The sequence below is a fragment of the Sphaerodactylus townsendi genome, linkage group LG03 (assembly GCF_021028975.2).
Source record: "Sphaerodactylus townsendi isolate TG3544 linkage group LG03, MPM_Stown_v2.3, whole genome shotgun sequence".
Lineage (NCBI taxonomy): Eukaryota > Metazoa > Chordata > Lepidosauria > Squamata > Sphaerodactylidae > Sphaerodactylus > Sphaerodactylus townsendi.
The window spans coordinates 23,965,882-23,979,212 of NC_059427.1; the positions used below are offsets into that span (position 1 = coordinate 23,965,882).

The 13,331-nt window shown below is 43.1% G+C and overlaps 1 protein-coding gene across 1 annotated transcript in view; it reads left to right on the top strand.

The window, feature by feature from the left end:
• PRKAR2A (protein kinase cAMP-dependent type II regulatory subunit alpha) overlaps window positions 1-13,331 on the top strand; it is a 118,437-nt gene that overhangs the window by 22,475 nt on the left and 82,631 nt on the right. Inside the window, exon 2 of the mRNA XM_048489811.1 lies at window positions 9,507-9,542. Coding sequence (XP_048345768.1) covers window positions 9,507-9,542 — 36 coding nt within the window. The remainder of the gene's footprint in view (window positions 1-9,506; window positions 9,543-13,331) is intronic.

Sequence of the window (13,331 nt, forward strand, 5' to 3'; positions counted from 1 at the left end):
GGTTCAGTCAGCTTTTCTTGTAGTTTTTCTCCTTCTCCTTCTCCCCGTTCTCGTCCTGCTTCAGAGGCAGCCAACCTCTTGAGTGGCACAAGTTTACATATGCATCCTCTTGTCTCTGGGCCAGGAAGCAGACAGCAGTGTAGCACCTGAGAAGTGAGATGAAAGACACTATAGGATCATGGGCCCAGCAGTGGCACAAATGATTTCCTGTGTCATTATGCATTCATTTGTCTTTGATCCATCTGCGGTGTAGTGGTTAAGAGTGGTTGACTCTAATCTGGAAAACTGGGTTTGAGTCTCCATTTTTCCAAATGAGCCGCATACTCTTATCTGGTGAACCGGATTTGTTTCCCTGCTTCTACACATGAAGCCTGCTGGGTGACCTTGGGCTATTCACAGTTCTCTCTGAACTCTCTCAGCTCCACCTACTTCACAAAAGGTGCCTGTTGTGGGGAGAGGAAGGGAAGGAGTTTGTAAGCCTCTGAGACTCCTTGTGGTTGAGAAAAGTGGGGTATAAATCCAAACTCTTTATTATTCACCATCAGAAGGCTGGTCAAACACAAAACTTTTATAGAGTAGAATTCTTGATACTCCAAACTATACAGGACAACTCGGTTAGTTATTTCATGAAAGTGTCTGGCTGTGTTTTCTTCATCAGATTAATGTCTGAAATGTGGCTTTAGGAATAATGCTTGTTATAATAGTTACTCCTGAAGCTTCACTGACAGCAGACATTGCTGGGTTCTCTTATGTGCATCGTCCTTGTCAGTAGTTCAGTGGGAAGAGCAAGATTACACAGGTCAGCCTCTTGCTCTGTTGTGTTTGAAATTTGATTGATGTCATTTCAAGATGTTTGGTAAATATGATTAGTAAGCCAGATACCTGCAGAGTTGTTGTCGTAATAGGTAATATCAGGCTAGGTGAACCAATGGTCTAACTGGGAATAAACATCTTTAAAAGATCTTACAAACATGAATCATGTCTGGCTTTACACTATCTTAACATCTTAACTACGTAATACAAATGTCATGTTATTCAGAAGCAAGTTATGAGTGTAATTGTGTCATGTCTCGTAACCAGTGGAAAGGTGGGTCTTTGAACTAAAGAAGGATGGTGGATGCAAAATAAATCAATTTCTGTTTTTCAAAGAAATCTCCATTTTCTGTTGTAATCTTGGAGAGGATTCTAGAGTGGGATTCTGGGTAAATATATCTTCTGCATTTTTACCCTTCAGGTAGTAGAAAATTCAGTGGTGAATCCTCTTTCCTTTGTATTCACATACTCTTATGCTTGCCATTGTGATATGTGAGAAGTATCAGTATTCACCTTTTAAAAATGCCTGTCTTCTTGTCTGTTGTCTTGTACTGTCTGCTCTCCTATGGCTTTGTTACATTCATAAAGCTCTCATAATTTTACTTGGACAGCAGTAAGGGAAGGGCTAATATATTCAGTTTGCAAAGTTAGTGGGTTCATTCCGTGGTGAGAAGTGACGTAATATACTTCATGAACACTTATTTGATAAATCATCAGAGACTTAATAAGAACAACCACACTGGTAGTTACAGTTTGGTTAAGGAAAGATTTATTGAAACGTATAGGGAATAATAGTGTAGTTGGTAGAAAATACTTTTAAAACTCATGATTCTTTCTCCAGTCCCTTACCATTCCCCAGAGCTAGTGAACAGTGTGTGTGAACAAACTGGAGTAGTCTACAACAGCAAGAGAAAAGCTAAGATGTCTGTGAAATTAGTTCTCTTGGATAACATCAATGGAAGAAACCTAGTCTTCCTGTTACAGTTTAGCATGCTTGAAGATAAATTAAATGAGCACTTAAGGAAATTTGACAGTGGTATACATCTTAAGTGAATTTGTTTTTGTCATCTGTGGCAGCTTCTGAATTGCAAATGCATTATTCAGATAACAATTCTGAAATTGTTTTGCTGTAATCTGGTATTCTCATGACTTGCCTTTGATCTTGAAAACCATTCTTGTGGTAACAAGCTTCACCAGAATGCGGGGAAAAAAAGTTTGTTGCTTTTTAAATGATTATGAAAAAAGGAAATAAGACCTGCAGCAGACATAGAAACCAGAAAACAAAAGGAGGTTTAAGAAAAAAAAGAATCTTTAGAACCTGATGAAATATGAGGCCAGTTATCTACAAGCTACACAAAACAAAGATCTTTTAGTATATCTACAAGAACGAACCAAAATATTTCAAAGTTGGCACATCGTGTATAAAACCACCTTCACAGGCAAAGAGGCCACATGTGTTTTGACACAGAGGCCTTAATCAGTGGTCAACCTAACATTAATAGTTACAATACAAAGGAAATGTATTTAAAAACATTTTATGGAGAATGTGTAAGCTAAACAGATACGTCACAAAATGTAGTTACAGTTACTACAAAATTAAAATATAAAAATTTGGCATGAGTTAACTGTGAATTACCCATTTGACCAGCCTTAGCCTTTTGACCCTAGCAGAACCCCTAAAATATTTTTCAGGCTTTGGGGAACTCTTGCACATTTATACCCAAGTGTAGGCCAGACATTATAAAATTATTATAGTTGTTTCATGTATCGGTCTCCATATATGCTTGTTAAACATGTGAATGCTGTATTGCAGGACGGGGAGGGTGAAGTTCACTTTTCAGGAAATTAATAGACTTGTCCAGCTTGGCCTATGAATCAGTCTCTCTCTCCTATTCTTTTCCCTGTGGCTTTCCTGTGATCTGATAGAGCACTGCCACACAGCTCAGATAGAGTTGTAACTAGATTTTTGTTTGGTCACTGCTTATCCCTGCAATAGTCAGTTGCCCAAATGTTAAATAATTTTTTTAATGTCACAGTTTCCTAGGGAACCACTGGTGACGTCTCGGAGAACCCTGGGGTTCCACAAAACCCTGGTTGAGAATCCCTGCACTGGACCATACTCAGTTTGTATTCCAGTAGAAGCTTATTTGCAACACCTTAAATTACAATCAAAATAATTAAAAGTTATACACAAAAATATCTATCACTGGACACAGTGTGTAACAGACTTCCCTCTGTGATATACCTCTGAAGATGCCAGCCACAGATGTAGGTGAAACGTTAGGAACAAGATCCACCAGACCATGGCTACACAGCCCGGAAAACCCACAACAACCAGAAAAATATCTATCTTAAAATGTGTTCAGCCAGACTAATTTTTTAAAATAACCATTGGTTAGATTATTGGATACTCTAGTAACGGTACTCACTATGTTACCAAAAGGATTAACTAAAATGGACTGTGCAAAGTGAGCTTTGCCCAAAAAGACATGCTGTCATGCCCCTGGGTACCTACCAGGATACAGAGGACTCTGAGGCAGAACCTGACAACACGGTGGAGCCAGAGTCTGCTGCTCCTGAGGAAGACCAGGCAGCACAGCCAACTCCCAGCCCTTCCCTGCCTGATGATGTGCAGGTGGAGGAGCCTGCAGATCCTCCTAGGGAACCCAGTCATGAGTCAGCTGTGCACAGGAGGCAGAAGCAGAGGCAGCTGCTGCAGAAGCAAAGAAGGAGTGCTGGTATTGCAGCAAGATACGGGAAGACAGAAGTGTCTGCATCTGATGAGGATTAACTCCTTGTAGAATCCCAGCCCCTTGGACAGGGCTCTCTATATAAGCCGTGCTGAGAGCTTGCTCCTGCCTGGGTGCAACTAGTGTGCCTAGTCTACTGCTGATTCTCAGCCTGTTTACCTGATCTCCTGTGCTGTGGCCTGTTGAACTGACCCGTGACTATGCCTTTGCCTGCCGCCTGCCTTAACCCATTGGACTGTCTTCTGACTATGCTGTTATCTGCTCCCTGTTCTGTCCTGCGAGACTGGACCTGACCATGCCCTGCCTGCCTGCCTGCCTGCCTGCCTGCACACATGGGCTGTTCAAGATTTCTGTCAAAAATGTGGGAGAGAAAAAGCCCAGGCTCTTAAGGAGAGCTGAAACCTTTTTACACTGTCAAGTGAATATATCTTTAGCGCATACCTGAAAGCCAGAAAAGAGACTTGTCCAAAATCACAGGCACTATGGATGAAAAAAAAGGAATATCAGAGTAAACAAAGGGGCATATTATGGCAAATGCTAACAAAAAAATTAGACCCAGAGCGGATTTGTTTTGCCCTATCACATGGCTTAGTAGATGAGAGCCAGTGTTGTGTAGCGGTTAGAATATTGGGGAGCCCAGGTTCGAATCTCTACTCTGGCTGGGAAGGCTTGCTGAATTACTTTATGGTTTTTGTTGTAAACTGCTCCGATTGGGGAGGGGTGATATAGAAATTTAATAAAATCCAGAACATTTCTGTCTTCCTCACAGATGTAGCAAGGGGAAAAAGCGCCTGGTGCGCTGGTGTGTCCTCTGCCCCGCCTCCCCTTGCCACACCCCCACATGTGCCCGGTGCATTGCCCCCCCCCCATCTTATTGGAGCTACACCTCTGGTCTTCCTCAATATTCAATGAAGCTAAATCCAAGATGCTTAAACCCTCTCCAGAACCCAGAATTGTAGATCATTCTGTGTGTTTCAAGTCAGGAAAGTATTTAATACATAAAGCGTGCACGTTTTCAGTCCTTGTCTAATTTTTGTATGCAAAAACACTGATCTTGACAGCAGTGAAAGGATTGTTTAATAAAAGATGGTTTTGGGGGTGGGGGAAACAGAACGAGGAGCTTGGCTTCTGGTGTTACAAATAGCTCTACGTTTTATTTTAATGTCTTATCCTAACATGGAAAGCCAGACTCAAATCCCTGCTCACTCATCACGCTCTGTGGGTGGCCTCGGGCAAGTCATGCTCCTTCTGCCTGATCGATTTTATTTTGCGGCTGGTAGTCTAAAATACTGCGTGGAGCCCTTTGGTGGAGAGGGTAGAGTACAAGAATAACTGCCAGCGAAATTTGGATGCTATAGTAGTGTCAGTAAAAGCTTGCATCTTGAAGAACTTCTGTGTGTACAGATATTCAGGAGTAAGCTTGCTGCCTTGGTTCTGCAAACAGTGAATTTAAATTGGGGAGAATTCTGTTGAAGTCCTGAGTCTTGCTTGACATATGTCTTTGAACCAATCAATTTCAGTTTTCCCTTTTTTGGAAGGGGATTGTGAAGAATTTTCTAAGTGCTTAGGCGAGAATAATATTTAGATAAAAAACTCTTTACAAATTTGTAGATAAATCTATGTTCTTTTAAACAAGATGAATATGTTTTAGCAACTATCAAAGCTTAACAATGTGCTTTTTATGGCTTAGTCATTGTGCTGCTGCAGATCCTTCATTTTACTGATACAGAATGTGTTCGTTGTGAAAATTTTATTTCCAGGCACCGATTCCCTTTTGTCTTGTATAGAAGAATTTGATAGCTTGACGACTGGCGTTAGAAATATGCACTGAAGCATGTGAGTTAGATTTTGTAGTCAGGTTGACATATGCTGTTCAGTTATGTATCGAGGTCATGACTTTGTTTCCTCTGTACAAAAAAATGACTGATTTGGAATTTAAAGCTGTTCAATTTGCACATACAATCAAGCGGACCCACCAAATTGTTGCACAGTTTTGTTTTGCTTGCTTTCCTGGATGAATTTTTTTCTCCTTCGCCTGCCATTATGAATAATTTAGAGAGGAAAACATGGCTATTCAAGAGACAGTTTTAAAGGCCAAAAATCAAGAACATTTCTTGCCCTACAGCCAACACAATACCCTTGCCCACTAGTTGCTCTGTGGGCATCATAATTAAACTTCACAGTCCATTAAATAAATTCCTGTCTCTCCTGTGCTCCCTGAAAGGCTGTTCCATAATTAAAATCCTCGCAGTCCGTTAAATAAATGCATATCTCTCCTCTTGTGTCCCCTGAAAGGCTGTTCCAGAGGATTCGGGGAGTTTAGCTCAAAGCGAAATCAGTAGAAGGTATCCCCTCCCATGTGGTGAAAGTCCTTCTGTGGATAGAACGGGCATTTAGAAGAGTTTGGATTTACTGGTGGGAGGTGATGATGGCTGCCTGTTTCTTCTTCCTAATGAAACCACTTCCCTTGCTATGCTATGCTCAGTACTCAACAGCTGACTAACCCTATTGAGCAAGTTGGTGGCCTACAGAGAGTTCTTTTCCAAGACTCATTCCGTCTGTACTTCATTGGATCCAGAGTGTTTTTCCTTACCTTTTCTCTGTCTGACTTTTGGGCAGTCTTGGTTAGCATCAGTCATAAGTTAGTTCCAACACACTTTCTGCCATCTAGAATATAGAATGTGTATACTTTATTTCAAATTTCTGTAATTCCAGTCCTATTACGTTGCTTATTATATGTCTCCCCCTATTGGTTTCATTGATTTGCACAGTGCCAGTCCGTCTTGAATCCAGTGAGAAAGTTGGACTATAGGTAAAATAAAACAAAATAATGAATGTAATGCTAAAGTGTTCAAATGCCTGTCGTATAACACTCTTTCAATAAAGGTCTTCTTTCACTTTGGTTTCTCATTTCTCTAACTCAATGATTCCATGTCAGTGCGTATATGCTATTCTGCTTGTATACACTATAGGTTAGAAAGATCTGTTGGATATCTGCTGATAATAATGGGACCTCAATGCATCCTATGGATATCTTTTCTAAGCCTGCACTATGAGGCTCAAAGGATATCTTTTCCAGACCTACGCTATGAATTCATGTCTGAAGGAGGACATTAACCTAGGTCTGTTTATTGTCTGGCATGGAAACTTCTTTTCATGCTGTGTTCTTGAACTTTCATCCTGAAGTGTTCTGGGGGTTAGAAGCACGTTTCAATCATTTTGGACGTTAGTTGGCCCAAGAAGAGACATGGTTATCACTTGTCTGCATGACTAACAGTGCTATTAAGCTGTAGATCGTGGTGCACTTGGATCACACCAGCTCCGCTTGTGTACTTATTTCAAGCAGTGTTCTTGAACTCAAGTAGCACTTTTTGAAATGCTTTGGAAAAACTTGTATCGTGTTTGTGCTCTTTGGCATAATATTGAAATTAAAGCTCTGGCCTACAGTTTCAGGGAACATCTTGTCATCTTTAAAGATTCTCTTGAGGCCTATGCAGTCATTAATTTTTAGCAGTGGAGATGGGAAATCTTTAGCAGGCTGCATTCTAGAGTAAGATGACACAAACTGGTATTGGTTGTGGTGGTTTTTCCGGGCTGTGTGGCCGTGGTCTGGTGGCCAGTTGGCCATGCTGGCAGGGGCTGATAGGAATTGTAGTCCATGAACATCTGGAGAACCGCAGGTTGCAGACCCATGCTTTAGAAGAAGTATCTGTATTCAAATGTCATGACTAATTGGAGATGAAAACATCACTCTAAATGTGTTGCATGAGGGAAGGAAAAAGAAGCCGGTAAAGTGGGAGAGCAGGTAAACTTGTCAGTAAACCAGGTTTGTGCCAGTCATGAACACATTCCAGTAGTTCATCAGGGCCAAATTGAACCCTGGGTAATGTGCCTGTCAACTGTCAAATCAGTTAGTGCCAAGATCTCCTCAGATGCAACTTTTGTTCCGTGCAACTGAACAAAATATATAATGGTTCTGCTAGAATCTTTTTCTGACTCAGGCAATAAAGGCTAAATAGCTCCCAAAACAGTTTTGGATTTCTGCAGATTCAGGCAGAAAATTGTATTGCTGTTTGCAAAGTTTTGCAGAGACTTTCTGTATAATTCTTACTGATCCTTGCTCTTGAAGGAGGGTAGATGTGGTTTCCAAGGAGCAACTGAGTTGCCGGAAATGTCAGGATGTTGATCTTTGTGAACAACCATAGCTCTTAGCTGAGCAGAATTTCCTCTTAAGGGTGTTGGAGAATGTTATTATTATCATTCGTCCACTGGCTTGCAGCTGCTGGAGTTGCCATAATGGCAGTTTTCACTTTTTGATGTGGGTCTGCTTCTGCGAGTCAATCATTTCTAAAAATTTCTGATGGGAAAGATTAATATATTCTCTCCCATTTGGAATGGAAGGGATGCCTCTGAGTTACTACAGATCCCTGGCGGTCTTCCTCAGAAAGTTGGTCATTTGTGCTTTGTTGATAATACACTCATTTTATTTCTTGAGAGGATATTAATGGTGACCCTTGCATTTTGCACTATGGTCCTTTCGTTATGTTGTGCGCATTTATAATAGCATCACTAACATTAGCTTTGGCAGCGCTGCTTTATCATCTCTCACGTGACTGTCCCGGGGCCATGCACAGATAAGGACCTAGCTATGCAATGTGGACACATTCCGTTTCTCTGCTGCACATTGCCCTTAGGAGTGTTCCAAACACACTTTTGCAAGGGGAAAACATGTATTTAGACTGGGAAAGAGAGAGAGAGAGTGGTGTGGGGAATGATGGTAGGGCAGTGATGGCGAAACTTTTTGAGACCGAATGCCCAAATTGCAACCCAAAACCCACTTATTTATCACAAAATGCCAACATGGCAATTTAACCTGAATACTGAGGTTTTAGTTTAGAAAAAATGGTTTGCTCCGAGGCACGTGGTTGCACTTTCGGAGATGTGAAACTTCGGAGTGAAACAACCGTTACAGCAACGCTTGGACATGGGTGAATTCAATGACCCTACCGGAGGAGGGTTTACTCAGAAGCAAGGCCAGCCGAGATATGTGTGTTTGGGTGTGTTTGTGTGTGTGATTTTCCGCTCCCCCACATGAAGAACTCTGTGCATGTGTGCCCACAGAGAGGGCTCTGAGTGCCACCGCTGGCACCCGTGCTATAGGTTCGCCACCACTGTGGTAGGGGAAGGACAAAGTGGTCTCCTTGCTTTTTCTCTGTTGCATGTTTTTCCTGGGAGGTTAAAAAGACCCTTGTGGGTTTGGTTACATTTATTTGTCTGCAAAGAGTAGGTAATTCCTAAGAGAGGAGAAAAAATATCTCCAAAGTTGTATAAGTGGTAAAATAATCCAGTTGCTTTTTAAAGGGCAACCCATGAGTAGGTTTAACCACTACTTGGAAGTATGGTGGCCTCAGATTCAGGACCTGCAGTTGTGTAATAGTGAAGACCAAGGCAGAGGTTTCAATAGCGAGCACAAAATGTTTTATAAATCTTGCACAACTGCTAGAATTGGAGGTGACATGCAGTCAGAAACAGGTTTCACAAGGCTTTCTTATAGTGTATTGTTTCTTAGTTAAAAAGTTTCAGGTGTGCTGTTCCCCCTTTCCAGGTAGTGCTGTTAGGTAAGTGTACTGATTGTATAGGCAGTTGTGTTTCGTGTTTTAAATTTGGAATTGTAAGTCATCTTTAACAATGGGGAAAGACAGGGCGTTAGTATTTATGCAAACTGATAATTATAGCCAGGACTTTCTCAGTGCCACATTTCTTGTTTTGGGGTCATTTAGGGAAAATCTAATCTTCAGTGTGTTATTGAAAGAATGAAGGGCTGTGCAGACTAAGAACCCGAAAACTCTGGAGTCTGTGTAAAAAGTCTGTAGGGTATGCTCTTAGTAATTTCACCACTTATTTCCCAGCTAATTAGATTCTCTCTCTCTCTTTTTTTGGCAGCTCCTGTTGCTAACAGATACAACAGAAGAGTATCAGGTAACCATTGTTTACTATTTTTGTACAATTTACAATAAATAATGATGTAGGTTAAAATTAAGTTTTGTATAATGCTAATTTGTTCCCCCCTACATTTCTGTTGTGTTGGTAAAATTTGCCATGTTTTGAGTACCTCAAAATGGTATTTCCTTTTATAGCACTTTTTAAGAATAATTTTCTTACTGTCGTAATGCTTTTATATGTAGTGCTGGTACACTAATATACCCCTAGCGCCCAGACTTGCTTATTTCTTTATAACTTGCCAATACTGTTTTAGTCACCGTGCCATTACCTGTGTAATTAAAGGATTCTTAGCATTCCTGTTATAAAGCTGTAATAAAAATGCTCATCTTTGGTCTTCTGCGCAGTCCCACCATAGAGAGATTTCCCTAGCTTAAGAAACTCTCTAGGGAGACACTGTCAGAGCTGTTGCAAGCCTTTGCCACCCAAACAGTCACGTGGTCTGAGAAAGGAGTGCTCCTTTTACCATCAGTTCTTTCTTCGCTGCTGACAAAATAGATTCAGCCTAACATGGCGTGTCTTTGTTTGACGTTCCTCTCAAAATTTTCTGTTTGCTCAACAGCAATGAGGTCTCTTACAGTTCTCTGTGAGAAAAATACTCGGTTGTCTCTCATTCATACGCCTTCGGCGGGCAGCTGGTCTTGGCTCGATCAGGGCCCAGAAATGCTTACTTAAAAAGTATTCCCAATGCTGAGTTAAAAATGACACAACCTGATGAGCATAGTTTCTGTTTACTTTGCCTGGTGGAGAGGGGCACAGTGTTGGCGTATGTAAAGCATGCCAGCAGTTTACCCCGAAGGCTAAGTGATAAAGCACCCAAACTAAAAACTGCCCTCTGCGAAAAAGACTCTCTTGTCTTCTGAATCATGCATGGCAACATCTGTGCCAGGAAAACTGTTGAGAGTTCCTTTGGTGGCATTGATTAAATGGTTCAGTGGTTCCAAGAATGAAAATGCAGAAATCTCAAGCCAGGTTTTGCTCCCCATCAGTTCCGAGGAGTTCATTGAAAACACCAGCAAAGAAATCTAAAGTCAAAGTTGAGTCATAAAGAGCAGGCCAAGCTGGACCTGAAACAGCGCAGCTCCCTTTGGGTTCCAGCCCAGGACTTCAGGAGATAACCCTTCCACCTCTGAGGACTTTGTTGATCCGTTTTCTGTCTCTAACCCACTTGTTCTCGGAAGGAAAAATTCAGGTGGATCCAATTCAACTATCAGATGTGATGCAACTGAGGCAGTTTAGACCTGACAACATTCTGTTGTCTCTTTGGCCCCCTGGTTTTACTCGTATGCCTTGATGACCATATCGCTAATTGTGCCAGGTCGGTTCCGATGATGGAGCTGACTTCTACTCAGCCCCATCCAAGGGAGTCTTTGGGTTCTGCAATGGTTGCAGTACCACCAGCAACCTTGTCTATGGATCTCACATCTCACATCCAAGTCTGATGAGGAACTTCCAGAGGAGCTCATAAATCTGAGACCAGTCATAAGAACACAAGAACAAGCCAGCTGGATCAGACCAGAGTCCATCTAGTCCAGCTCTCTGCTACTCGCAGTGGCCCACCAGGTGCCTTTGGGAGCTCACATGCAGGAGGTGAAAGCAATGGCCTTCTGCGGCTGTTGCTCCCGATCACCTGGTCTGTTAAGGCATTTGCAATCTCAGATCAAAGAGGATCAAGATTGGTAGCCATAAATCGACTTCTCCTCCATAAATCTGTCCAAGCCCCTTTTAAAGCTATCCAGGTTAGTAGCCATCACCACCTCCTGTGGCAGCATATTCCAAACACCAATCACACATTGTGTGAAGAAGTGTTTCCTTTTATTAGTCCTAATTAGATTCATGAGGATCTTTCTGACACTTCATCAGATGAACAAGTTGGGGGCATTTCTCCTGGGTCTCCATCAGAACATGTAAAATTATATGCAGAACAAATGCTGTGCATGGCCTTTCTCCATTGAGCAAGAGGACATCTGGGTAGTTTGGATCTCCATTCAGGAAGGCAGGGGTTAATAAAAAATTTTCCCGGGCTCCTCCTCTTTCTGAGGTCGGGCTCTTCTCTCGCTCTCCCAGTTTGTTCCCTGCCTCAGGAAGAGCAGGTTCAGTGGCTGTTACTCAGCCACTGAAGTTTGTTTTTTCATTCTTTTTTCAACTCAGAGCGCTGGGAATAGGACTGGCAGTTGAGGTAGCAATTTGCCTCAAACGGCACAGCTTCTCCTGCCCTCCAGTCCCGTTGAGAAGAGACTCGGCGTTGGAGGCTTTTTGGCTCGCTGGCAGCCTTTTCCTCCCTCCTCCCCTCCATGGTATGAGCACGGTAGACATGCCGAAGCGGAGGGAGGGCTCTCCTGTCTTCGAGGAGGAAGACAGCCCGAAGAGTTCCTACCATGAATGCTCCCAGCCTGGAGCAAGCAAGCGCCCAGGAGGAGCCACAGAAGGAAGCAGCCCGTGGCTAGCCCGGCAGGCAAAATGCAAATGGGCGGCTCCCAGGCAACGGAGCTTTCGCGCCCAAAGGAGGGGCGCCAAAGCGGCCAGCAGCCATAGCGACCGCCTCAGCTCCAGCCTCCACCCGTGACTTCCTGAGTGTCCCGAGTCTGGGCTTTTCTGTGGGCTACGTTGCAGAAATGAGGAGACAAGGGAGGCTCCCACTGGGAGACTGCAGGAGGGCGAGTAAGCTCTCGGTGAGAGAGTTAAAATCCGAAGCTTTTGATTTCCTTAAAGGGGCACGGCTGTGCAGCAAGGAAGAGCCGTGATGAGAGAGAAAATGCTAGAACTCTTTTATAGATCCCTCAACCTCCTGCCCAGCTAGTCCCCCCTGCTACGGTTCCATAGTAACCCCTTTCCAAGCAAGAGGGCTTAAAGATAATAAAGAGAGCTGGCACCCCTTGCCAAGCACGAACTAAGGCAGCCTTAAAAGGCCAAAATTAATTCCCTGAACCCCTCTGGCAACTCCTCAGATTCAGAGCCACCCAGTAGGGGGGGAGGGGGATGTCCTATCAGATCAGGAGGATCTGGAGGAAATGAAGGTTACTGCACAATCTTCCCGTCTGTTTCAGATGGATGACTACTTCAATATTTGCTATCTAAATGTCGGTTGCTGCGCTTCACCTTGAGGAAGCACAAAGTGGGAGAGGGTTCTTCTTGCGTAAATCCACTTGAAACCACAAAGGGAGATGGGGGAATTTTTTCCTTCCAACCCCAATTCCAAGAAGGTTTTTCCCTTCCCAGAAATATTTTGAGACTCAAGTCATTAATCAATGGGAAAAGCCAGCTGCTAACAGAGAGGTGCCCCCATTTTTTTGCAGAAATTGTATGATTTACCTGCATATGCTAATAATATTTTACAAGTCCCGATTATAGATGGCCCAGTAGCTGCGTTGCCAGTAGAGCTCAGGTCTTGTATCCAAGGGATGGTAGAGGACAAATCAAAGAGACACAAGATAGAAGGGGCAGAGCAATTCTGCAAAAGGATCTCCACGTAAGCGGGCTGCCATGGCCATCAGGGAGCCTCTAACCACTGCCTCGATTGTTTCCAGAGCATCGATCGTCTGGGCAAGGAGAAGGTGTTGGAGATTCTGCCTCCCACGGAGACTCAAAGCCATAGAGGGAGTTAACAGGATGTTGAAGGCTGCCAGTTTAGCACGCTGAAATTGCCACCCTAGACTCTGTCACCTTCTCCCTTGCACGTTCAATGGCCTCTTCCGTTTGCCCGTACAGCGTAGACTGCTATGGCTGAGAGGTGTGGCAGGCCAGGACCTGAAGATCTAAAGCCATGGT